Source organism: Alligator mississippiensis, chromosome 2 (genome assembly GCF_030867095.1).
Source record: "Alligator mississippiensis isolate rAllMis1 chromosome 2, rAllMis1, whole genome shotgun sequence".
NCBI classification, from domain to species: domain Eukaryota; kingdom Metazoa; phylum Chordata; order Crocodylia; family Alligatoridae; genus Alligator; species Alligator mississippiensis.
In genome coordinates, this window is record NC_081825.1 from 179,788,117 (window position 1) to 179,813,910 (window position 25,794).

At 49.5% G+C, this 25,794-nt stretch overlaps 2 protein-coding genes across 5 annotated transcripts in view; both read left to right on the forward strand.

Moving 5' to 3' along the window:
* The first annotated feature begins 7,616 nt into the window (after positions 1 to 7,616).
* LOC109282619 (syncytin-A-like) overlaps positions 7,617 to 25,794 on the forward strand; it is a 61,250-nt gene continuing 43,072 nt past the window's right edge. The window contains exon 1 of one of the 4 annotated variants that reach the window (XR_009459982.1): positions 7,617 to 8,091. The gene's annotated coding sequence lies outside the window, so the exon portion shown is untranslated. The remainder of the gene's footprint in view (positions 8,092 to 25,794) is intronic. The other 3 variants (XR_002089655.2, XM_059722516.1, XR_009459981.1) reach the window with 3 other exon arrangements.
* LOC102566229 (dispanin subfamily A member 2b) lies at positions 8,188 to 9,985 on the forward strand. The gene is made up of 2 exons (XM_006270317.4): positions 8,188 to 8,484; positions 9,335 to 9,985. Exons 1-2 carry the CDS (start codon positions 8,272 to 8,274, stop codon positions 9,482 to 9,484), a joined length of 363 nt encoding a protein of 120 aa, XP_006270379.1. The 5' UTR covers positions 8,188 to 8,271; the 3' UTR covers positions 9,485 to 9,985.

Here is a 25,794-nt window from a genome sequence, read left to right on the forward strand (position 1 = left end):
GGTCACGGGGCTGGGCTGGGCTGCAGGCCAGGGCGGGGGCAGTGTGGGCACCAGGGCCTCGCGGTTCCTCTTCTCCCGCCCCGTCCGCTCCCGCCCACCGGCGCTGAGCTGCTGCGGGGGGCACGGCCCGGGCAGGGGGCCGCCAGACTGGGCTGCCCGGGGGACCCTGCGATCCTGGGGCAGGTCACAGAGCCAGGGAGAGGGGAGGAAGGAAAAGGAGAGCAATCCCAGCCTGCTCCCGCCAGCCCCTGCAGAAGCACCTGCAAGCTCTGCGGAGGGGCCTGTGACTCCAGTACTGGACTCTTCAAGACCCATCCGTGAAGCTGTGGTAGACTAGAGAGCAACCTCCAGCCGAGGGCTTGTTGCCACCACCCACTTTGCCATTGGCGATGCGTAGGGGGTGCACACAGGTGTACGTGCACCCCCTGAGACTGGCAGTGTACCCCCTTCAGACACTGCCAACAGCACCTGTGGACCATTGCCACTCACCACCCTTCCGCGCCACTGACACTGCCAGCAGTGTCCGCAGGCGGTCCACGATCGCCCCTGGCCGCTGCCAACACTGCCAGCAGGGTCTGCGGGTGGTCACTGACCACCGGTCAGCGCTCACCACTCCCCCACCCCGCCTCAGCTGCCTGCAGGAGCTCCCTGTTTACCACCGCCAGGCTCCCACCACTGACAGTGCCGCCACTACCTGAAGGAGTTTGCTGTGCCCCCCAGCCTCCCAGGGCACACGGTGTTCATGAACTTTGCCTTCCTTGTCTTCCAGCACAAAAGTTCAACAGGCACTGAGGCAGGCTCCCTCCACGGTTCTGATTGCACAGAAGCATCGAAAATGAGGGTTGGAAGTAGGGTGGCCATCATAGAAGACATTCCAGTTTTCTGCTACTCTGTCCCCTATTGATACGAAACCCAACACCTTTATATCCTCTATTTTTCTGAAGAGAAAAATAGAGAACATAAAGTCATGCGGTTTCATATCAATAGTGGACAGAGGGCAACTGGACTGTGCTCTGTGATGGCCACCCTAGTTGGAAGGGACCACAGGAGGTCACATCTAGTCCAACCCCCTGCTCAGAGCAGGATCAGTCCCAACTACATCATCCCAGCCTAAAGCTTTGTCTAGACCAGTCTTAAAAAAGCTGTTCAAGTGTTTAACTACCCTTCTCCTGAGAAAATCCTTCCTAATATCTAACCTAAACTTCCCTTGCTGCAACTTGAAACCGTTGATCTTTGTTCTGTCATCTGCTATCACTGAGAACAGTCTAGTTCCATCCTCTTTCGAACCCCACTTCAGGTAGTTGAAGGCCCCCTCAGTCTTCTCTTCTCCAGATTAAATAAACCCAGTTCCCTCAGGCTGTCCTCATAATCAGGAATCTGGGTTTTCCTTTTGCCACCAGGGCAGGGCACAGGCATATCAGGGCTGCTCAGTGCCACCAAGCAGTGTGGGGGACAGCCACAGCTGGATCCATGCGCTGGTGAGGGAAAGGGTCAGGGGGAGCTCTCATGTTCTATGATAAGAAACCAAAATCAACCCCCAAAATATATAGATATTTAAAATCTATTTTCTTATAGTGATCAAGGCACTGGTAGGCTTCCAAATTGCTTTTATATTGTAAATATAGCAATAAAACATTGTGTTCAATGGATACCTATATATATATAGTCATGGAAAAATGCAGATTTGGGGGGTTTTAATCAGAGAACTTTGAATTTTTTTTATCAGAGATTTTGGGATTTTTAAACAGAAAACAGGATCCCTGCTCATAAATTATGAGCCCCAGCTCTTTGCTGCAGGCTGGCGCCAGGGGGCACTCCCTGTCCAGGATTGTCCATGCAGAATAATTGATGGGCTGTGGCTCTGCTCTTAGGTTGCGTGCCCTTGCTACCTCTGGACAGGAGGAATCAAGGCAGGGGGGCAACTGCACCATAGGAACCCATAGATCTGCCCAACAGACTTCTCAGGGGCATGAAGGGGCTCTCCCAGGAGCCCTGGTAGCCCAGGAAGGAATAAATGCAGTACCCTGAATCCAAGCGCGTATCTTACACTCTACCCAGAGCCTGACGAAGGGACTTTGATCCCGAAAGCTTGCATAAAAGGACAATTTTCTTGCCATTTTCCAGTTGGTCTAATAAAATGTATCATTTTGGAACCAGGAGTTCTAGTTTTTTGTGCGTCTTACCCTGGGAAATTCTCCCCTCCACTCCAAAGCAGGCTCATTTTCGCCTGGGGTGCTGTTCATCTGTACACTCTTACCCAAGAGGTGGTTACCACCAGACATTGCCTCAGTGTTTCCCCCGCTCATGTCATCCCTCAGTGTCAGGGGCTGGCTACAGAGTGAAGTAACTCAGAACCAGAGTGCTACTTCTGCCATCAATGCCCTGAAGTAAGGTCAGACCAGCTTGTTTCTCAAGGAAAAGGAAATGGCTTCTGTGCATGCCTTAACCTAAAAGTGTTGAGGCATGCATATGGGTACAGTGCGCTTCCTGTAACACAGTGTTGGGGCCAGAACAAGGCTATATATTTACCCAGGATCCACATCTACCCCAACTCCATGTAAACCGTGCTTGGTCAGCGGATGTTGAGGCTGCTGTTAGGAGTCTGATAATGAGAGGAATTTGCAACCCAGAACCTCGCCCCGTCCAGACGTGCACAAGGATTCTAATAGCAGCCCTTCTTCACTAATTCTGGGGTAGTTAAAGGGAGTACAGTAAATATAAAGTGGATAGATACAGTCCCACTCAGGGTGTAATGAAGTAAAGTTACCAAATGGACAGTGGACCTGAAACATGCTCTGTAACTAAGTGCCTTATGAATGATAACAGTAGCCAACACAATGGGGCTGAAACTGTGTTAACTAAGTTATTATACACTTATCCTGTATGGACAGGGGTGGAGTATGCTTTGTTAGCAAGCACCCCAGAAATTCACACCTTATCTAGCACTAGCCTCAGGGTGACTTGTAGGTCTGCCCTTTTCTGATCCCCCGCAGGCAGGCTCTAGGATGGGGGTTAACCACACACTTGATGCTGCGGAAAGGAACACTTTTTGGGCTCTCTCATCCAGGAGAGTTTGTTTTAGTGTCAAATCTAGTCTCAAGGTACAATTCATCTCCTCTGGCCAATCAAAGTCCATGCAGTGGAGTCTGTGTGGTGCCATGCCCTCCTGGAAGGTCTACATGCATGGACACAAATCTACTGCTGTATCCAGCCTTGGGCTCCTGCAGAAATACACTACCAGCTTTGAATTCCTAGCTGTTGGGTTTTTTTCATTGTTCAGAACTTTTTATACGTATTTGAATCTTGGTAGGCTTGGAATGAATTGTAAGTGTTTTGGGGTGTTTATAAGCTAGTTGGGTAGTTAAGTTGGATAAATTGGACTAGATAAGCTGATAAATTAAGCTGATAAGTTATATATATAGATATAGCTAAGCTGATAAGTTGGACTAGATCCAGAGAGAGCCTGAATGGTGGCCTTGACCTTCAACTGGACAGAAGGGTGAGCACGGCATGTACTGAGGCAGTGAGAGGTGCGGCCCAGGGTAGCTGTCATGGAGGTGAGAGAATTGGGGGTGGATCCCAGACCCCATCCCATCCAGCCCCTGCGGTCCCTCCCTGCTGTAGCATCATTGGACTCCAGCCTTACCCCTTCACCCCATCAGCATTTTGGGGCCATGGAAGGAGCACAGGACTCCAGGAGCACGGCCATGTTTGTTCTTTCTTACAGCCCCCATTCCAAGCCCTGCTTCCTGCCCACCCACTGAGCAATGCAACTTTCTATTGCTCTGGGCATCACACATTTCACCAGGAAGCAGCCAGGAAGGAGGGGGGAACCACTTGGCTGTGACCCAGCTCTGGCTACCAAGACTGTCACAGAGTGGAGTTTGGAGGTTAGGGAAATCCCCAGGCAAGTTTAGAGGCTAAAAAGATCACTAGAGAAAACCTCCTTCAGCTTGAAAGTAAAGGGTAGGGCCAGCAGCAGCTGCCTGAGGAAACACCATACAAGCATGTGTCAGTTTGAGACCTGGTGCATGAAGGCAGAAAAGTTCTTGGCAAACAACATGCCTGCCTTGTTTCCTTTATCAGTTTCGTTTCCCTCTCTCTCCCCACCCACTGCTCCTCCTTTGCATCCTCTATGCTGGCCACAAGTGGCTCAGACAGTTGCTGCGTGTCCCAAGGGTGGTTGGCCCGAAGTGGTGACACCTAACACTTCTTGCAGCAGCAGCATTATCCTGCCACCCACCTTCTGTTTATTGCAGATGGAGGCTTTAGTTCCTCTGCCTCCATCAGAGCAGCACTTGGAGGGGTCGGGGGAGTAGTGTCAGTTATCTTGCAGCACACCTGCCAAAAAGATTGGCTACCACTGCCCTAAACTCTCCCCTCCTGGGTCCCTGCCTCTTCTCTCTTGTGCAGATCTCTCCTTTCTCTTGTACAGGTCCCTTGGCAGAGTTTTGTCTCCTGCCCTGGCATTTCCTTCCACCATTCAGATCTGGAGTCTGTGGCTGGCATTTCTGTCAGCTTTCCCTTCCCCTGTAGGCAGCTCTCCTGTGGGGTGTGCTGTGGGTAGGGTGCAGGCATGCAATGTTGGCAGGAGGGCTGCTGTTCAGCAGAGCAGGCTGGCCCTGAGCTGCTGTCTAAGGCCGTGGTCTTCCTCACTTCCTCTGCTCTGGAACCGTCCCAAGGATGAGGACCTGCGTGGATATGCAAGCAACATGTTATGCCAGCAGTGTCAGACTCACCCCAGCCCTGGGCCAGACCTGAACCTCAGGACTCCTTGTGGGACAAATCTGGATGCAGCACTGGCAACAATGGTAGTAGCACATGGGGCTGCTCTTTCCACACCCCTCCATGCAATCAGTCACACCAAGTGCGTCTACATGAGACGCTTTGTCAGTAACATAGTTTACTGCAAAGTAAATATGTACGTCTACATATGCACATACCTACTTTGCAGTGAACCTCCCCAATTCCAAGTAAATTTGCTACCTGGAAATGCAAGTAGCAAATTTACTCAGGATTAGTAACAGTGCTGTAGCCCTTGTGTAGATGCCTGACCTGGAGCAAAATCTGCCAACACCATCCACCAGGGGCAGGAGATAGTTCCCTATCCCTGGGAGCTGCTTGCAGCAGGGGCAGGCTCTGCCACAGGAGCACAGGCAGGGACTGTCTCCCTGCCCAGCAACAGGGAGCTCCAAGCCCCTGCTCCCAGATTGCGACCTGGGAGTGGGACCTCAGAGATCCTTATCTCCCAACCCCTGCTCCACCATCACAATCGGGGAGCAGGGGGCTAGGAGACCTTATCTCCCAGTCCAAGCCCTGTGACTGCGGAGCTTGGGCTGGGAGATATATGGGTCTCCCCGCCTGAGCCCCATGACCAGGGAGCCTGATTTGGGAGATCCCTGCTGACAGGGGCAAAGAAACCTGTTCCCCACCCAGCTCCATGATCCCAGACCTGGAGCTGGGAACAGGCTGGGAGCTTGTTCGCAGCCCCTGCTCCACAATTGCAGAGTGGAGGCTAGGAATAAGCTCCCCAGCCCCAACTGCTTGATCACAATTGCAATTCCAGAGCAGGGGCTAGGAGCTCCCTGCATGGGGACAGTTTCCTGGCCAGCCTGGAGCTGGCTAGGATGTGTCCCTGACCAGGACAGTTCCCAGCCAGCCCCAGGCTGTGCAGGGAAGCATGTGCAGCCTGGAGAAGGCTGGCGACTGTCCTGTTTTGATCAGTCCCCAGCCAGCTCCAGGCTGCACGTGTGGACTTACCTGCATAGCCCATAGCTGGCCTGTAACTGTTCCAGTCAGGAGCAGGTCCCAGCCGCGTTCCTCAATCAGGTAATCAAGGTCCAGGGGGGTGACCCGCTAGCTACCCCACCCGTGGATTGGGCCAGGGGCTGGGATCTGCCCCTACCCTGCAGCTCTTTTCAAGCCCCATCACAGACAATGCATAGGGAGGGCACAGGGGGACATGTGCTCCCTTGAGTTTGGCCACCGCCAAAGCCCCCCTCCCCACCCACTGCTGCCAAAACCATGGGTGGCAGCTGCAGGTAGTCTCCTCTCACCGCTATGGCATGCCCCCAGTCGTGGGAGGCACTAGTCCTTCATGAGCCCCATGGCCCTGATCAGGACCAAGAGCACCCTACTGCTGGGGTAGGGAGACATTTTCCCTGCTCCAGCAGCAGGCAGCGCCCAAGGGCCAGGAGACAGCAGTCCCTGGACTAGCATCCAGAGGGAGCCTGGCAATCCCCGTGGTGGTGGCAGTTCCCCCCAACCCCCCGTGCCGATCTTCTTGAAACTTGGCAAACTTTGTGACCTCAAAGCTACCAGCCCTGCAGTTTTGACCCCCCTGTGATGTAATACATAGATGTGACAGGAGTTTTACTTTCAGGAATTTGGGATACAGTTCCCCCAAATGCCTGCAATGATCTTCTTAAAACTTGGCAGGTTTTATGTTCTCAGCAGAGGCTACCACCCCTGCAAGTTTCATCTAAATTGGACAAAAAACAATAAAGTTATAGATATTTCACTGATTCCCTCATTATACCCGGATCCGGATCTCCGAGGCGGCTCCGAAGCTTGGGAGCCACTTCAGCCGGATCGAGGCAGAAACCCAGTCTGGAGCTCCGGATCGGATCACTGCCATCCAAAGTGGCCGGATCCGAAGCCGGATTGGATCGCTGCCGACTCGCACAGGCCTACTGGGTGCGACTCTTCTCCCTAATCCCTGCATGTGTAGATGCCTGCCCAAACACCCTTACACTGGAGCAGTTTACACGAGAGTAAACTTGGGCCAGAGTAAAAGCATGTGTAGACATACCCATTGTCCTATATATCTGACAAGAGCAAAAATCAGCAAGTCACATGCTCTCCTGGGGTAACTCTACTGAGCTCCATGAGGTCAGTGAGGCTGTGCCTATATGTATCCGCTGGCCTCAGGGGCTTAAATTCATAGGTGTGATTGCATGTAGATATATCTGAGCTAGCTATCAGGTGTTGTGTGTACACTGCAGTCCTGTGGTAGGATTGCAGCTTGTGGAGGCAGACTGTCAGCTAACTTTAAATTAGTCAGGCACTGATGCCAATAAAGCAGCAGACATTCTGACTTCTGCTGTCATCTTAACCTGTTTGGGCTATGGTTTCATTTCATTAATGCTATTTAAATCAACTCCAGTGCATTCTCTGTCTGTTCCCAGAACTAAAAGAGGAGTGAAAGCTGAGAAAAGATTGCATGAGTTTGGATTTGTTAGAAAAGAAATATACTGTAGGCCTTGATTCAGAAGTGTATTGGGAAATCAGAACTGTAAAGGAAGCCTGCTTCAGGGCACGTTAAGACTTTTGGGCTAAAAGACAAGGCAGTCATAGTTGTAGCAGTGATTGCAACCAACCGAAAGGTATACTTGCAGGTCTATGATGAAGCAGCCACAGCTTTGGTAAAGTAGCTCTCACCTTGGGGGAAGATCCCCCTTCATACATGCCTGGGGGGTGGGGAGTGAAAAGGGGCCAGCCACAAAGAGACTCTGAGTTCCTGCTGGGGGGGAGGGGAGCCACAGCGTGGACCCCAGGGCTGCCCAGGAGGGAGAAGCAGCTGTAAAACATTACCCTTGGTCTCTGAGGGGGTGGGGGGGAAGGCGAGTGGCTTCTGGAGGACAACACCAAGGAGGAGAAGGAGCTGCCTGAATCTCTCCTTAGATTTGAGCAAAGAGGTTTTCACAGCAGGGTCTTCCCCCTGGGCAGCCCAGGCTCCCCACTCTATTTTGTTTTTTAAAGAAATGTTTCATGTTCCCAGTCAAATCAAGTCCAAATCCCGGAGTCAGCCCAGAACCATACTGGCCCTACAGCCCGCAAACATCCTCCACCTCACCAGAGGCTGCAGATGTTTCCAAAATCCTTTAGCAGGTGTCCTAGGTGCGGGCCCAAGCGGTTCAGATGCCGCCGACTTTCGCCCCGCCTCAGCCGTGTGGCCGCAGGAGCGAGCTAGAGAGCGGCTGCCGTTTCCCCCAGCACCTGGGCGGGCCCTAACCCGGGCCAGAAGAGCAGTTATCCCCGGGGGGGGCTTAAGGAAAACTGTCTTCATGGACATGGTGTTTCTCCTCTCAGGTAAGTGCAGGTTCCCGCCCTCCCAGCACCGTGCGGCTCGCAGGGCGCCGAGGGGCCTTCCGGGCAAGGCGGGGAGACGCCCCCGCGCCGGCTCTCTGCCCCTCCCTGGGGCCGGCCCCAGCCCGGCCGGCCCGACCATTGCGCGCCGCGCCGCGCTCGCCCAGACCCGTGGCGGCGACCATGGAGAGCAGCGGGGCCGTCGTGAGCATTGACATGCCGCCCTACGACAAGGACGGGGCCGGCCAGCCCCCGCCCTACAGCGGCGCCTGGGGGGCCGCGGGCGGCCTGGGCACCCTCGAGCCGCCCCGCGACTTTGTGCTCTGGTCCTTCTTCAACACTGTTTTCTGCAACCCCTGCTGCCTCGGCTTCCTGGCGCTCGTCTTCTCCATCAAGGTGGGTGCGGGGGCCGCGCGGCTCCGGGCCGGGGCTCGCGGGTCTAGGGGCGGGTGGGCAGTGGTGGAGGCAGCAGGTCAGCTGCGGTCCTTCACGCCCGGACTGGAAGAGCGAGTGCTGGAGAGCTCGGGGGGAAGGAAACTCCCGTCGGGGCGATAAGTTGGATCAGCTCATTTAAGTGGAGCAGAGCCACTTCCAGTAACTTCCCCTCCCCCTCCGCGGCCAGGCTCTCACCAGTGGCCCAGCGCCCAGTGTGGGCGATCGGGTGTCAGGGCCCCTTTGGGGTCAAACTCTGCCCCCGCAGTGCTGTGTCATTGAGGCGGTCTATGAGAGAAATGAAACAGCAGGGAAAAGACATGAGACAAGGAGGGGAAACGCAAGCGTCCAGGCCATGTCAGGACCGAGCCCAGCTGCAAGCTAGGTGAAAGGTATGGGGAAGAGGGAATAGAGATTCGGAAAGCTGGTGAAGGCAGACAGCAAATCCAGAGGGAGCCTGAATGGTGACCCTGACGTTCACCTGGACAGAGGGGTAGGCTCCCCATGTACTGGAGCAGTGAGAGGTGCGGCCCAGGGCAGGAGGTGAGAGGACATTGATGGGAGAGGGGATTTCAGCAGAGCTGGTGTCACAGCACATGGGCAGCCTGATCGAGCATGAGCTGAGTCCCGGCCAGGGAAGAGAGGGTGACACTGGAGTCCTACAGTAGGAGTCCTCAGTTCTCCTTGCTGATTGCCAGTAGCATGGCAGAGCTGAAGCCTGAACTTCTCAGTCTATGAGCACTCACAACTTCCATAGATGCCTCCAGCAGGAGGCGCATGATCTCTATTTACTCCTTGTCCTCTTCTCCACCAGGCAAGAGACCGCAAAGTTCTGGGTGACATAAATGGTGCAGACAGCTATGGCAAGACTGCCAGGAACCTGAACATCGCTGTCCTCATCCTCAGCATCATTGTAATCATTGTGGTCATTGTCCTCGTAACAAACCCTATCTATCACCACTAAATAGGCACCATATAACCACACCTGGAACCTCAGCTGCAGCAAGTGAGCCCCCCTACTTCGGGGTTCAGTTCAGCAGGACAACTGTACTCAGCTTCACCTTCCTCCCATCGCAGGCGCTTGCCCATGTCCCTGCTGTTGCATTCCCAAGAGAGGAAGTGAATGGCAACTATACTGATGACAGGGCCTGTGCTCTACTGATGCCTCCAATTCAGCTTTGGAACTGGAGTCTCTGTCTCCTGATAGCCTGCCTGAAAGCCCCATCATCCTTTGCCTGGTGGAGCCAGCACCATGTAGATGGATATCTCCAGGCACTCAGTTCCCTCAGGCTGGTAGCCAACTGCCTAGTCTCCAAAGTCCTCTGAATGTGTGCGGTTTCCTGTTGCAAAAGGGCTTGTTTCTCTGCTTTATGATACTGTCCTGTTTATCTTGACAGATTAATTTTTGTAGGCTTTTCCTCAGTAGAAATGGTGAGCCTGTGCCAATAAAGGACCTTTTCTTTTCTCTTGTGTGAATGGTAATTTCTTTATACTACTGTATACTACTGTAACCTGTGCCAGTGCACTAAGGCCAGGTGATGTGCCAGGATTTGGGTCCTCAGGGTGCCAGTAGCCCTGGGAGCACCTCAGGCAGACTACTGACTGAGGTGTCCTGCGGAGAGGTGTATCCCTCACCCTCATCGCCCAAGGATTCACTCTGAACCCGATGAATACATTACTCTTTATTATACACAACCAATTTAAATACAGAAAAATAAACAAACAGATATAAAAATATATTAACAATAGTTGATAACAAAGCTAACAATTTAGATAACATTTACAGCTACAAATTAGGTGGATAATTCCAGTACACTGGCTGGTCCCATTGTGTTAAATGACCTAAATAATTAAATTAACATCATTATAACTCTTTAAAAGAGTTTCCCCCATAACCCAATTAATTTCCACCTGCTCACAATCCACTTCTCATTAACACTTAACAGCAACACAGCTGTAACCATGATCCACCACTAGAAGGCGGAGGCGAGGCTTCTGCTGCTCCAAAAATGAGCTCTTTTACTCAGTCCTGGTAACACAGTGAAGTGGCCACTGAGCAGCAGCAGCTACAGACAATAGGCTCCATTTGTTTCCTTTACTGGCAGATCATTCTCTTAAGCAGTTTCCTTCTGAAAATACACTTGCTGCAAACGCTAGTGATTAGATGTCACGCACCTATGCTGGTTTGTTTACTCTCAGCCAACTCTCTCTCAGGGCTGTCTATCCCTCCCAGCACATCCACCCACAGACAGGGACTTTCCTCTGCAGGTTTCTGACTCTGCCCTTCCCCTACCTGAGATTTCACCCCAGCGTCCTAGTGTATATATAACTCCACCTCCAACACTCTGCCAAGTGCCCCTTGGGGTTCACTTGACAGCTCAAGGCACACTAAAAAACCATTACACAGTTTGCACCGTGCACCTGTACCTGTACCCCCACCCACTGGCCTCCTCAGAAAGGCTAATCCTGAAAAAGTCTATGCCAGACCCCTCTCCACCAGATGAGGTCTGCCATTTCTATCCCATCATCCTCTTCTGTCTTTTTGTCGTACCAGTGCATTTCACTTAGTCCAAATCCATTGTGCATTAATGAACATGTAGATGCACCCAGTGTTCCTCTTGAGCAGGGGTGGGCAATTATTTCAGGCAGAGGGCCACTTACTGAGTTTTGGCAAGGCATTGAGGGCCACATGACAGGCAGCCAGGGGCAGATAAATATTAACTTTCTAAATTTTTTAGGGGCCCTGCAGGCTGGATAGAATGACCTGGCTGGCCGCATTCAGCCCGCAGGCCGCATTTTGCCCGCCCCTGCTCTTAAGGCTAATTGTGGGATCTTAATCTGCTGGGATTCAAGAGGAGTGTTTTGGGGAGGGTGGGAAAGAGGAAATCAAGAAGCGCCCTGCAGGGGATTTAACTAAGCAAACCAAGCCCATTTCCAGGCCCGCAGGATTCCTGGGGGCTCTTGAAAATCCAGGGAACCAGACTGTGCTTAGGGAGTCCTGCAGAAGGCCCCAAGATTACTCAAGGGAAGCTGTACAGAGGGAATTGGGGGTGGGTCACAGACCTACCTCCTCCAGCCCCTGTGCTCCCTCCCTGCTGTAGTGCTCAGTGGACTCCTGCCCTATACCTCCAACTCATCCACAGCTTGAGGCTATGGAAGGAGCTCAGGACTCCGTGAGAGCAAGACCATGTTTATTCTTTCCACATCCCCCAAGTCCCGCTCCCCACCCACCCACTGAGCTATGTGACTTCTTCATGCTCTGTGTATCACACTTTTCACCAGGAAGCAGGAAGGTTGGGGCGGGTTAAGGTGGGGGCATCCAGCTGGGATCCAGTTCTGAATACCAACTCTACGTCACAGGGCAAAGTTTAAAGCCTAAGAAAATCCCCAAATAATACTTTACTCATCCTGACAGGAAAGGGCAGGGTCGGCAGCAGGTAATCAAGAACCTTTTGAGGGGAAACACCATACAAGCATGTATCAGTTTGCAAAGAGCAACAAGTTGACACCTAGTCTGTGACGGCAGAAAAGTTCTGGGTAAATTAAATGCCTGCCTTGTTTCCCTTAACAGAGTTTTGTTTCCTTTTGTCCTTCCCCAACTGTGGCTCCTCCTGTGCATCACTTATGCTGGCCACAAGTGGCTGGGGCAGCTGTTGGGTGCCTCAAGCTGTCAGGCTGACTGGCTATCAGCGTGACTGGCTATCAGCGTGACACCTGACATCTCCTCTCACAGCAGCAGCATCCTGCCTGCTATATTCCAGTCTTTGCAGATAAAAGCTTCAGTTCTTCTTTCTCCATCAGAACATCACAGTGGAGGAAAGCACTTAACTTGCAGCACATCTTCCAAAAAGGGTTGGCTACCACTGCCCTATACCTATTGATTATTGATGCCAAAATGAACATGGGCCGACAGTGTGGGTGTAGCAGAAAGCCCCCTTTTCTTCTTGCCTGCATTTGCTCTCCCCTCTTTGGATATGTTTCTCTTTTTCTACCTTTTCTTCCTTCCTCTCTCTTTCACTTTAAGATAAGGAATTGTGTTTTAAAATTTGTGTGTGCGCATTTTGTATCTCCCCTTGTAGTTTGGTATTTTTATCTATTTGTGTGCCATGGCATTTGTAGCTTATATTTTATACTCCTCACCTTTCAACTTTCAACTAAATGTGTTAAGTAAGTTATACATTGTAACAATACTAACAAGGGCAGGAATAAAACTGTCCTCTGTATCAGGCTGGCCCCTGAAAGAGCAAGTGAATCAGTGATTGAATGTGTAACAAGGTAGCACACAGCAATTAACACCTGGGAAGCTGCGATCAACCAACGGAAGAACTCAATAGAAGACAATGTAACAACCAGGAAATCTCTAAACGTCGCTGATCAAAGGCTAGAAGCCCTGGCCTGAGTTAATCAACACCAGAGACCAACTTTTGGGCTGACTATCTCCAGATCAACTGCTCCCAGAGCCCTATTCTAAATTCATCAACAGACTCCCAAACCTGCACGTACATGCGGACGACCCCTGGGGCTGACAGATGTCGTCCAGTAGCCACCAAGGGGGGGAAGTCCCACGAGGGTCAATGACCCCTGTATTGGGCAAACCTGAAAACTGGGGAGTCACCAAAGTCTTCCAGGGACAGATAAAAGGCAGTGAAAAGTGACCCTCAGTGGCGCCCTCTTGATCTCCAACTCGACCAGACCTGTCCAGCCAGAAGGACCAGCTGGCGACCCCCTTCTGGAAGATAACACCACGCTGAAAGAAGCCTCAATGACAGACTCCAGCGCTTATAGGATAGGTATACCTGACTCTGTAGCCTGCTACTGTGTGTGTGTGTATGTGTGTGCATGTGTGTATGTGGGGACCAGCCCCAAGGTTTATGATTACAGTGTTTCAATCTGCCTAATAAACTAGAATTTTAAGGATCCCGAGTTGGACATTTGTAGCCAACATGGGGACGCAGTCAGGAAGGTCAACCACACCTTGTCATGCATCCACAGATGCATCTCAAAAATGTCCAAGGAGGTAATCCTCCCCCTCTTTGTAACACTGGTCAGGCTGCAGTTGGAGTACTGCGTCCAGTTCTGGGCACCAAACTTCAGGAGGGATGTGGACAACATGGAGAGGGTCCAGAGGAGGCCCACCCGCATGATCAGGGTTCAGCAGGGCAGGCCCTACGAAGAGAGGCTAAGGGACTTGAACCTGTTCAGACTCCACAAGAGAAGGCTGAGAGGGGATCTAGTAGCCATTTACAAACTAGTCAGAGGGGACCAGCAGGCATTGGGGGAGTCCCTGTTCCCCCGAGCACTACCGGGAGTGACTAGAAATAAGGGTCACAAGCTGGCAGATGGCAGATTCAGACTAGACATCAGGAGGCACTACTTCACTGTCAGGGTGGCTAGGATCTGGAACCAACTTCCAAGCAAAGTGGTGCTGGCTCCTACCCTGGGAGTTTTTAAGAGGAGGCTAGATGAACACCTTGCCAGGGTCGTTTGACCACAGGACTCTTTCCTGCCATGGCAGGGGGTCGGACTTGATGATCTGCTCAGGTCCCTTCTGACCCTACCAACTATGAATCCTTCCCCTCCTGAGTCCCTGACTCTTCTCTCATCTGTAGATCTCTTTTCTCTTGTACTGGTACCTTAGCAGAGTTTCACTCCCTACAGGTACGAACCAGTGCAGAAGACTCCTTTGCAATGATTCCCATCTTCCATCTTTTATAAGCCTCTCTTTTTAGGCATAGGAGGTCCACGAGTTCCCTGCTGAGCCAAGGGGGTTGTTGTGTCCTTTTACTACCTTTCATCCCAGATGGGATGGACATCCCTTGTGCTTTCAGGATCGCTCCCTTAAGGAGCAACTACTCCTCTTGGCCACCCCTCCCTGTTGAGTCATGGCCCCTTAGGGCCACAACAAGCCTCCTGGGCTTATCAAAATCAGGTTTCCTAAAGTTGAGAACTTCTGCATTGCTGACTGACTTGCCAGCTTTGTGATGGATAGTAAAAGCGATCAGCTCATGGTCACTGTCTCCCAGCTTTCCTACAATTCTTAGGTTGCTGATTAGGTCATCCCCTTTGGCCAGTACCAGGTCCAGCAGCGCTTTACCTTTTGTTGGTCCATAGACTTCTCGAGTCAGATAGAACTTGTCCACACACGTGATGAAGCTCTGTGACCATTTGGATTTGGTCGAGCGCTCTTCCCATGAGATGTCTGGGTAGTTGAAGTCTTCCATGACAACCATGCATTGAGAGCATGCAGCCTCAGCCAGCTCCCTAGCGAATTCCTGGTTGAGCTCTTGTTCCTGGTTAGGAGGTCTGTAGTAGACTCCCACCATTGTGTCCCCTGTGCCATGTTCCCCACGTATTTTAACCCAGAGGGTCTCTAGTCATCCTCCCTGGGTGCCATTGTCAGCTTGCAGGGACGTGTAGCTTTCCTTGACATAGAGAGCTACACCCCAGCCCTTTTTTCCACATGATATCTTCTGTACACCTGTGGCCCAGTCATAGGTGGAGTCCCACCAGGTCTCTGTTATCCCTATGAGATCATAGTCATTCTTGTTTAGTAGGAGGACCAGTTCCTCCTGTTTGTTCCTCAAGATGATAAAGCAAGTATCACTTTTCCCAAAGATCTACCTTCATACATGTCTGGGGGGGGGAGGGGAGGGGGTTGCAAAGAGACCCCAAGGCTCTGCTGAGGAGGGGAGAGCCACAGCATGGACCTTAGGGGCCATGGCAGGATCTAGGATGTTGCGGATGGGGAATGGGAGTGCAGAGGATTTGATGCATCATCCCATAAAACACAACACTGATTCTTCTCCAGTTAAAGAGAAACTAGCAGTTTTACTAATAAGTTACAGGGCTAGTGTTATATTATTCTGTTTAACATCAAAGCAAAAACAAATATACCTTTATTGGAATGCTCCCTAATTCACTATATTATATATTTGTTGTTGTTATTAGTAATCCCTCAGTTCAGGGGTGATCTCTACCACCATCTCATTGATGGTTCTTGAAGTGATGGGTGGAAAGTCCAATCGTATAGAAAAGATCCCACATGGAGGACACTAAGATAACTGTTTTTGAAAATGCTAATGAAGCTGTTCTTCTATAGTGTCTCAGGAAATCAAGGGTGTCAGCTGGGGGCCTCTGCTGCCTGTACACGAATGCCAGGAGCATGGGGAACAAGCAGGAGGAGCCAGCCCTCCTGCTCTCTAGTGGGCAATAGGACCTGGTGGGGATCACAGAGACCTGGTGGGACTCCTTGTATGATTGGAGCATAGCCGTAGAGGGCTACACCCTGCACAGAAGGGACTGAACAGGGAGAAAAGGCAGAGGGGTCGCTCTCTATGTGAGGGAGTCATACACCTCTCTGGAGACTGACATTAGCTCCAAAGATAAGCAGCTTGAAACCCTCTGGGTCAAGCTTTGGGGTCAGGAGGGAGGTGAGAGAGACCTAACTGTGGGCGTTTACTACAGACCACCGAACCAAGGGGAGGAGCTGGATCTGAAGTTCTCTCAAGAACTGACAGAGGCCATGCATGCAAGTGACTTGGTAGTCATGGGCGACTTCAATTACCCGGATACAGATTGGGAAGAACACTCGGCTAGGTTGGATCAGTCATGTAGCTTCATAACTGTAATCAAGGAGGTATTTCTGACCCAGGAAGTGCAAGGGCCAACCACAGGTACCGCTCTCCTAGACTTGATCTTGGCCAAAGGAGAGGAACTGGTGTGTGGCTTGATCACTGAGTAGCCTGGGTAACAGCAACCATGAATTCGTAAGGTTCACTGTCTGCCACAAGGTTGACAAATCACTAGCAGGATTGAAGTCCTGGACTTCAAAAATGCTGACTTCAACAGGCTCAGGGCATTAGTAGCGAAGGTGATGCAGGACCAGGATAGAAGGTGAATGGGGTGCACACAGTGCTCATTCCTCAAGGACACAATCCTCAAAGCACAAAAGAAAACCGTTCCCATGAAGAGGAAAGGTAGCAGAAGGGCTGGCAAGCCCTTCTGGCTCAGTAGGGACATCATGGTCCTCTTGAAAAAGCAAAAAGAGGCATACACACAGTGGAAGCTAGGGACAGTCCTCAAGGAGGACTATACAGCTGTGGTTCGCACTTGTAGGGAAATGATTAGGAAAGCCAAGGCAGCGACTGAGTTTAAGTTAGCCAAGGGAGTCAAGGACAATGAGAAGTCCTTCTTTAGGTATGTAGGGAGCAGATGGAAAGCAAATGGAGGCATGGGGCCCCTGCTTAATACCTTGGGACAGCTGGTAACAGACACTTAGGCAAAAACTGAACTCCTGAATGCCCATTTGCTTCGGTATTTCACCAAACCAAGGGGAAAGACAAGAGACAACAGGATCACAGGGGGCATGGTGTGAATGATAGCCTTCCCACTGTGGATGCTGAGCTAGTGCAAAACCAACTATAGGCCAACCAACCTAACCTCCATCCCAGGAAAATCTTGGAAAAACTCATTAAAGAATCTATGTGCGACATGCTCATTGAGGATAAGATTCTGAATGACAGCCAGCATGGCTTCATTGCAGGTAGGTCTTGTTTTACCAATCTTATCTCCTCTTACAAACAGACCTCTCGCCACCTGGACACAAGAGAGAAGGTCGACATTATATACCTAGACTTACAAAAGGCTTTTGATCTAGTGTCCTACAATATACTTGTGGAAATATTGGAAGATTGTGGGCTTAACTGCTCAATAGCTTAGTGGGTGGAAAACTGGCTGCATGGTAGGACCCAGAGAGTTCTCATGAATAGATCTGTTTCATCCTGGCAAAAAGTGGCCAGTGGTGTCTGTCAGGGGTCCAGGCTTGGACTGCTGCTTTTCAACATCTTTATCAATGATTTGGATGTGAGTGTTAAAAGCTTGCCGGCCAAGTTTGCAGACGACACCAAGTTATGGGGGAGTGTGGTCATGCCCAAAGAGGCCCAAAATTTGGTGTGCTTCTCCAAAATGATCCAGCATGGTCTGAAAGTTTTCCCAAGTGTATGGAAAAATGGCTCAGTCATGGGTACATTGAAGGACAAGGATGGTTGTTTTGAGTACTCGGTTTTCGACTGAAAATGTCCCAGATTGAAGAGCCTTTCATCTGTTTGGTATTCTATGTCAGTTCCAGAAAAAAGGCAGTCCTTAAGGAGAACCAAGATGACTGTCAAGAAAAGAAGAACAGAGTTGGGGTGATGACACATCTTTGCTTGACCCCTGTTTGGATGAAAAACAGATCTGTCTCCAATCTGCTACATTGAATGGTCATAGTCATCTTGTCAAGAAGGTACCTTGAATGTACCATATTTACTCGAATATAATCAAATGGTGAGATCTCCACACACCACTTGCTGAAGCCTACATTACCTGCATTGTGTCAGTGATCAGACAAGATATTGTGTGCAAATGCCTGACTTGACTCCCAAAACAAGTTCTCTACTCCCAGCTTATTAAGCCTGAGATCTTGTTGGGGTCAGAGGAAATGGTACAAGGACACATTGAAAGCATACCTCAAGAGAACAGATGCCAACATCAGGAGCTGGGAGGAGCTAGCAACTGACTGACTCCAGTAACTGCAAACTCAACCAAGCAGCAGCCCGTTTCAAGGTAAAACATCTCACACTCAAAGCAGAAAAGAGAGAATGGAGGAAGGAAAAGGAGAGAAATCCCAACCTACAGCATACTCTTCTGTGTGGAAATACCTGGTACTTCTGTGGATAGGTCTGTGACTCAAGGATTGGACTCTTCAGTCACCTCAAGACCTATCCATGAGCCATGGTAGAGATCATTCTCAAATTGAGGGATTGCTGCTGCCTCCAACAACTTTGTCTTCCTTGTCTTTCAGCACAAATTTCATAATAGGCACTGAAACATGCTTCCTTCACAATTCTACCTTCATAGAATCATAGAAAATGAGGGTTGGAAGAGGCCTCAGGAGGTCATCTAGTCCACCCCCTGCTCAAAGCAGGACAAGCCCCAACTAGATCATCCCAGCCAAGGCTTTGTCTAGCTGGGTCTTAAACATCTCTAAGGATAGAGATTCTACAACCTCTCTGGGCAGCCTGTTCCAGTGCTGTGCTGCCTTTCTAATGACAAAATTTTTCCTTACATGCAACCTAAGCTTCCCTTGCTGCACCCTGAGACCACTGCTCCTTTTTCTGTTATCTGCCACCACTAAGAACCGTCTAGCTCTATCCTCTTTGTAACCACCCATCAGGTAATTGAAGACTGTTATTAAATTCCTTGACTAAATAAGCCCAGTTTCATCATCCTTTCTTCATAAGTCATGTTCCCCAGGCCTCTAACCATTTTCAACACCCTCTGCTGGACTTTCTCCTATTTGTCCATCACTTTTCTGTAGTAGGGGGCCCAAAACTGGACACAAAACTCCAGATGTGGTCTCACCAGTGCTGAATAGAGGGCAATAATAATTTCCTGCTAAGCTTATGAATTAGATCCTATATTTCTTTTTCAAAAAATCTCCTCTCAGGTTTTCTTCCTCTCATAGCACTGGGAACTATCAGAGAATGTGCTGAAACAAAACAAAATAGATTAAGTGCAATTAAAACTATTCAATAGCAAGAAGCTGCTATTTCTCAGATGTAGCGGAACAAACAGGGCTGTTATAGTCAGAGGCTTGCTCTTCTGCTCCCACCCCCAGACGATAGGCCTGAGTCCAGCTCAAGAATCATTTGCTGGAAGAGGGGATTTGAAAAAGAAAAGTCATACAGAAAATGTGGAGGTGGCATCTGAAAAATCTCCTTGACAGGGAAAGGCATTGGAAAACATGAGACATGACCAGCTTGATGGATTGGTTGATTTATGCTCCTCATGGAAGACTTAACCAGGCAAAGGTCTAAACCCAGGCACTACTGCTGAAATTGGTACAGTTGTCCCAACTTACATCATTGATGGTGGCACAATGTGTCCACCTTGGCTAAACAGACATTAAAGGCCCAATGTGACTGTTCAGACAGTAAAAGAAACAGAACTGTAAGGGCCTGAGGGGAGAGTCCTGTTCAGCCCCACTCCCTTGAAACATTTACTGCCTTTGGGTCAAGGATGAATTGAGGGACCCACAGGACACTTATAATAGGGTGTACCCGGTGGGGATACAATTTCCTGCTACTGTAAGCAATAGGGGCGCTCTGCCCCTCCTGCTCTGCCCCTGGCATTACATCAGATTACTCTGTCTGTACAACAAAGGGCTGGTCAAAATCATATATATATTACTTCAACAAGCCCTATGACTAAAGAATGACATAGGTCCTCCCAGACTTTTAGAAAAGCTTGCTCAGCTCTAAATGTCCAGTGTACCTTTGCAGGGGCTCCAGCCCTAGTATGTCTGAGCAGCAGTGCCATCAATCTCGGACAAGCTTGGGACAAATTTCCTATAATAGTTTGCCAGTCCCAAAAGTGCCTTGACTTGTTTCTTCATTGAAGGATGCTCGTACATCCTTAGAGAAGGGGTTGGGAAAATATGGCCCACAGGCCTATGATGGGTCTCTCAGCCCTGCCTGGCCCAGGCATAGTGGAACAGCCAGGGCTTGGAGTGCGTGGTTGGTCCTGTTGCCCCCAGGCATGAAGGTGCTGCCTGGCACAGAGTGTAGCTTACCCTATCCCCATGCACGGCTCTTGGGCATGCCAGGAGCTGTAGTCCGTGGGGCCGAGTAGTGTGGCAGCAGAGCAGGAGCAGTGCAGCAACCCAACTCAGCTTCCTGGCAGCTCCCATGGTGGTGGCTCATTCTCACCCTCACGTTCTGGCTGCTGCTGCTGCTGCCACTGTCTCCACTGCCATTGCCAGATCCAGTCCCACTACCCAGGCACCCTGTCCAGAGGGTGCCTAAGTAGTGGGGCTGGATCCCAGTCTGGGGTCCAGAGCAGGTCTCCATGGAGACCTAGCCCACCCATTGCATCCAGTGCCAGATAGGATCAGTTGGCATCTCCCCAGCCTCTCCTGCCCCTGAGGCCATGAACAGCACATGCCCCCAGTGACTGGGGGGCACAGCTGCGCTGGCAGCGGTAGGAGTGTAGCAGCAGGAGCACAGCAGTGGTAAGCACAGAGCTCCCGCAGACACCTCCAGCACTGCCAGCAGGGTGGGTGGTGAGTGCTGACCAGGGGCCGGTGACCACCTGCAGGCACCACTGACAGCATCGGCAGTGGCCAGCGGCAATCATGGATTGCCCACAAATGCTGCCGGCGGTGTCAGTGGTGCCTTTTTGCAGGGGGTGCACTGCCACGCTCAGGGGTGCATGTGGTAACCCTAAATCCCCAATATATCCTCTAGGGTGACCATACTTCCCCATAATTTGGTTCTGTCTGTGAACCTAGCCGGTCTGTGTCTGACACCCAAATCCAAATCATTTATGAATATATTAAAGAGTACTGGTCCAAATACTGAACCCTTGGAGATGTCACTGGTCACCATGCACCATGTTGACTTGGATCCATTGCCTATCACTCTGGGTCCAGCCATGGAGCCAGTTCCCCAGCCATCAGACCATAAGTTTGTAGAAGCCACAGTACCTCAATTTTACCACGAGGACATTGTGGGAGCCCAAGTTACAGGCTTTTTTACACAGCTCCAGCACCAACATTTCCTTTTTAGACACTATGATCACTATCCAGAATGGTAAAATACAGACCACCCTATACAAGAAACCCACAGACTAACATATATATTTGCACAAAAACAGCAATCACCCTAAACACACCAAGAAAGCTGTAATTTACAGCCAAGCCCTTCAATACCACCAAATTTGTATTGAGCAGAACACCCGCAATCATCTCCTCCCAAATCTCAAAAGGGCTTTCACTCAACAAGGACACTCAAAAGTGTGATCTATCTCTTTGGAGGAAAGAGCCACCTGGATACCACATGAACTGCTGCAGTACAAAAAGGAAATCCCCATGAATTGCACACCATTAATTATGACATAACATCCCTCCCTGGAACCTATATGGAAAATCCTCAACCAGTTGCAACCCATACTAGAAGAAGACCCAATTCTTAAAGAGATCTTCCCAAAACCACCCACCCTAACCTTTAAATAAGCACTGAACCTTGCCAACCTCATCACCAGGAACAAACTTCCTTTGGCTGAAAACACGCCAAGTGGATCCAAATCATGCCATGACAAGAAATATAAAACCTACCAACATATCTCCACCACTCCCACAAACTACATTCCACAACAGAACCATCATCATTCCTGGATCTTATACCTGCACCTTCAGAAATGTAATATATCTCATCCAGTGCACCAAATGCCCTGATGGAAAATATGTAGGAAAGACCAAACAACTGTGTATCAGAATGAACACAGACCAAAAATCCATCAAAAACAAAAATATCCAATTATCTGTGGGGGCCCATTTCTAACAAGATAACTACTCTCATTCCAATCTCTCAGTTCTAATCCTTAAAGGGAATTTTTACAAAACACCGTTCACAGACGCGCCTACAAGCTTCAGTACATCAGCCTACTGCATACAACAAATCATGGACTAATATAAACTTTGGATTTATGGCACATTATAACCTGCCTAACATCTGATACCCCAGGTAACCTCTCTACAGTTTACCAAGTGCATTTTATCAACAGTTCACCATTTCCCTTCCCCCTCTCCCCACCTGTTTCTCACACATTTTCTCTCACCCCTCTGACCCTCACTGACACTCATTTGCATTTTCACTGATCTGCATTCTTGCATACTGGCTTCTGGCTTTTATGCCATCCAGGAAGAGCACAAAACAACTGCAGATGCTTCCTCTGCCTGAAGAAAGGTGTTTGTATCTGAAAGCTTGCAAAGAAGATTTTTTCCAACTATTTTAGCTGGTCTAATAAAAGATACCAGATTTACCTAAAGGACCCTGTCTGCCTAAGATAAGACCTGAAGAAGAATGTTTTACATTCCAAAGCTTGTCTAACTTTATCCCAATTATGCAGCTGACCTAATAAAAGATAACAAACAACAAACTCCTTGCATCTCACATAATTCCTGGACTATAACAGCTACATCACTCTTAACACACTGGTTCTCAACCTTTTTAGACTCAACATACCCTTGGATAGATTTGAGGAACCCTTGGAAAATGTCAGCTGTTAGTTAGGCAACGTTCTTTGGGTAGATGTGATATCTTTTATTAAACCAACTGAGTAGTTGGAAAAAAGTTTTTTGCAAGCTTTTGGGTGCAATCACTCTTCTTCAGACATAGGAAGTCTCTGCTGTTATTCCTTGGAGTCTCAGAACAGCAGAGACTTCCTATGCCTGAAGAAGGGTGCTTAGACCAACGTGGCTACAACGAAAAAGCTCAGCTATTAGTTTTCATTCTCTTTTTGACTACACTAAAATAATACAGCAGGGCTTTTCTTCTGTTGCGAAGAACTTAGAAAGACCCCAGCTATGGATTTCTATTTGAAAGCTCTGCATTTATCCTGTACATTATATTTGCACACCTAAGAGTATGTGCTGTGGAACCCTAATTGGGATTCACTGCTCTAACACTACTAACTTCACATCAGGAAGTGAAATCAGATCATCTAAGTCAGCGTTTTCAACCCATGAGTCATGACCCAAAAGTGGGCCACAAGAATGAAAGAGTCGTGAACAAACTTTCAAAATGGATCAACTGACTTTCAAAATGGATTCTCTTTTAAAGGAGAAAAATGTGGGAAACTGGCTTTTCCATTGCAAGCTATCAGGGTTTCAATCTGCAAGAGGCTTTCCTGAGGCTCTTTGGGGTCCCCCTGCTCCACTCACCCAGTTGGGGGGGGCAGCAAGCCAGGAGTGAGGGGCACTGGATCAGGACTGGCCATCACTGTTTACAAATGGGTTCTGTTACAAAAAGAGTTTGAGAACCACTGATCTAAGTCACCGCCTGCTATTTATCTCAGAAGAATGGCTTTGATGATGTCCATCAGAAAAGAGAAATCTATACGTAGCACAACCTTCACTTAATTGAATATAAGAAGTAACAAGCAGGACACTGTAGTAGTTATGAGTCATTGTCTAATTTACCACAAAAAAACCCCAACTCTAGTCGCTTGAAGCTGCTGCAGAATTTCTGGTTGCCACCAGATTCAGCATTAGAACAACACAGAAACTAGGAGATCCTGATGCAAAACTGAGGTTCAGCATGCAGTAGCAATTTTTTTCCTTGCTTAATCCATACATCGTACCCATACATCATGCTATTCCCCATAGTATCTGGGTGTCTTCCAGCTGTGCATTTAGTGTTGTAACTAGCATCTGCCCAATGTGGTTTGTTTCCTTTTATTTTGTTCTTAAGAGGAGAATGTGGCCTATTTTTCTTTGTCTGGGTGTATATAAGAGAAGGCGGGTTGCCAAAGCACACTAGGTCCTTCACCCTGGTGGAGCACTTACCCATTTTGTCAGCCAGCTCCTGAAGAAGTCTTACCTGCTTCCAGCTTGTGGTAGAAGGTCCAGTGTGCCTAAGGAATGGAGTTGTCTGACATCATCTTCATCCCAAAGTTTTATGTGTATTAGATACCCAGCTCAGCAGTGGATGCTGCAAAGTGGGGTTGCAGTCATGACAGTGAACTCACTGCAGATGTGTCTTCTGGCAAAAACTGGAGCTCTTAGCCAGTGAACTGATTGTTAACCATAGCACCACCACACCCCCCTGGATCTGCCCCTGCCTGGGCCCAGGGTATCGTGAAGACAATGAATGAGATTTTAATTCAGGTATTATATGGTTCTACCACAATACTTGTCTATCCATGCCCACCAATGTCACTCCTGAGCATTCTACAGACAGGGATGAATTTATCTTCACATTCATTTCCATGAGGTGGAGAAGGATCCCTAGTACTATCCTCATCACCGTCATCTCCAATTTACCGACAAGCAAAGACATTAAAGCTTCAGTTTTTCAAAACTGGGTGCCTCAGGCTGATTTTTTAGGGGTGCTGAATACTCAAAGCTCGCATTGCCCTCAGCTGGAGTTGGAAGAATGCCCATAAAATCAGAATCCACCCCTCTTCAAGGCATCTCAGCTTGGGCACCCAAACACTGAAGCATCAGGTCTGGCCTAAGTGACTTGTTCAAGTCCATAGAGGGAATCGGTGGCAACTGGGCATTCATCTTATGATCAATGCTGCCGACTCATTGTGTGCTGTGAACCTTTATTACAAGAAGGTTTTCAGTTATGTCCTGTATCAAAGAGAAGCTATGAACACACAAAAATATATCTTTGGGACACAGGTTTATCGATTTGTTTGACACTGGCTACTTAAGAGTGAAATGGCTTGGAAACCTCAAGTTGGCAGGTATAAAGGAAGAACGTGTTCATCATTGGAAATTGTAGAAGTGAAAGCTTCCTTAGTGGGGGAACTCCAGAGTCATATTCTTTTACTTATAGAACCTGATTTTCGTCATTCATTGTCTCTTTCTGAAGCTCAGATGATGTCCTGAAAGCATGTGCTCTTTGCCAGAATGAGCTGGATAGGGCTGTTTTGCTCACTCTGTGGCTTTTAATATTGCTCATGCCATGAATTTATGTTTTCACCTGAGGCATTTTTAGCAGGAAACTCTAAGTAACCATGCTGCAGTTCTGAGAATTTGCCTTGTGTGCAATTTGGCTGCAGAAATGAAAGTTCCAAAGCAGATCCCTGAACCACTTGAGTACTTCTGCATGCAAGTGAAAAGAAAAAGATGACCCGAGACATGCCTAGGAACTCACATCAGGCCCCCAAGATGGAGAAGAGGAGCAGTTGAATAGCTGGTTTTAAAAGCAAATGACAAGAAGGCTGGGGTGGAGGGCTGAGTGTATCTGAGATTCTGTTCTTGTATTTACCACTGCCAAATTATGAGTTCAAAGCCAGTCTCTATGGGCAATGGCCAGAAAGTTCCTTCTAGTGGATGTTAGGTGGCTTCTGGGAAGGACTGGTGGGTCTCTATTAGAGCTGTGCTTTGGTAGCTGATTTGACAAGCTGCCCAGTCAAGGTGGGGGGCACATTACTTGGGGAGGGGGGCACAGGATGTGGGCACGGCAGCATTGGAAGCAGGGGCTCTGCCCTGCTGCCGCTTGCCCAGCTGAGGCGGGGATGCGGGATGCGGGCGCAGTTTGCTCCAGGTGGAAGGGGGCAAGTGGCAGCAGGGTATAGCCCCCGCTCTCAGTGCTGATGTGGGCACAGCAGCACTGGGAGTGGGGGCTATGCCCTGCTGCTGCCTGGAGTGAGCCATGCCTGCATTGCACGCCCGCCCTGCACCACGCCGGCTAAGCAAGTGGCAGCAGGACATAGCCCCCACAG

What these genes read in the sequence shown, in the direction of transcription:
- LOC102566229 (XM_006270317.4), top strand. Translation starts at nt 8,272, where the DNA reads ATGGAGAGCAGCGGGGCCGTCGTGAGCATTGACATGCCGCCCTACGAC. An exon ending in CGCTCGTCTTCTCCATCAAG is followed by an intron (nt 8,485 to 9,334) that starts GTGGGTGCGGGG and finishes CTTCTCCACCAG; the next exon opens with GCAAGAGACCGCAAAGTTCT.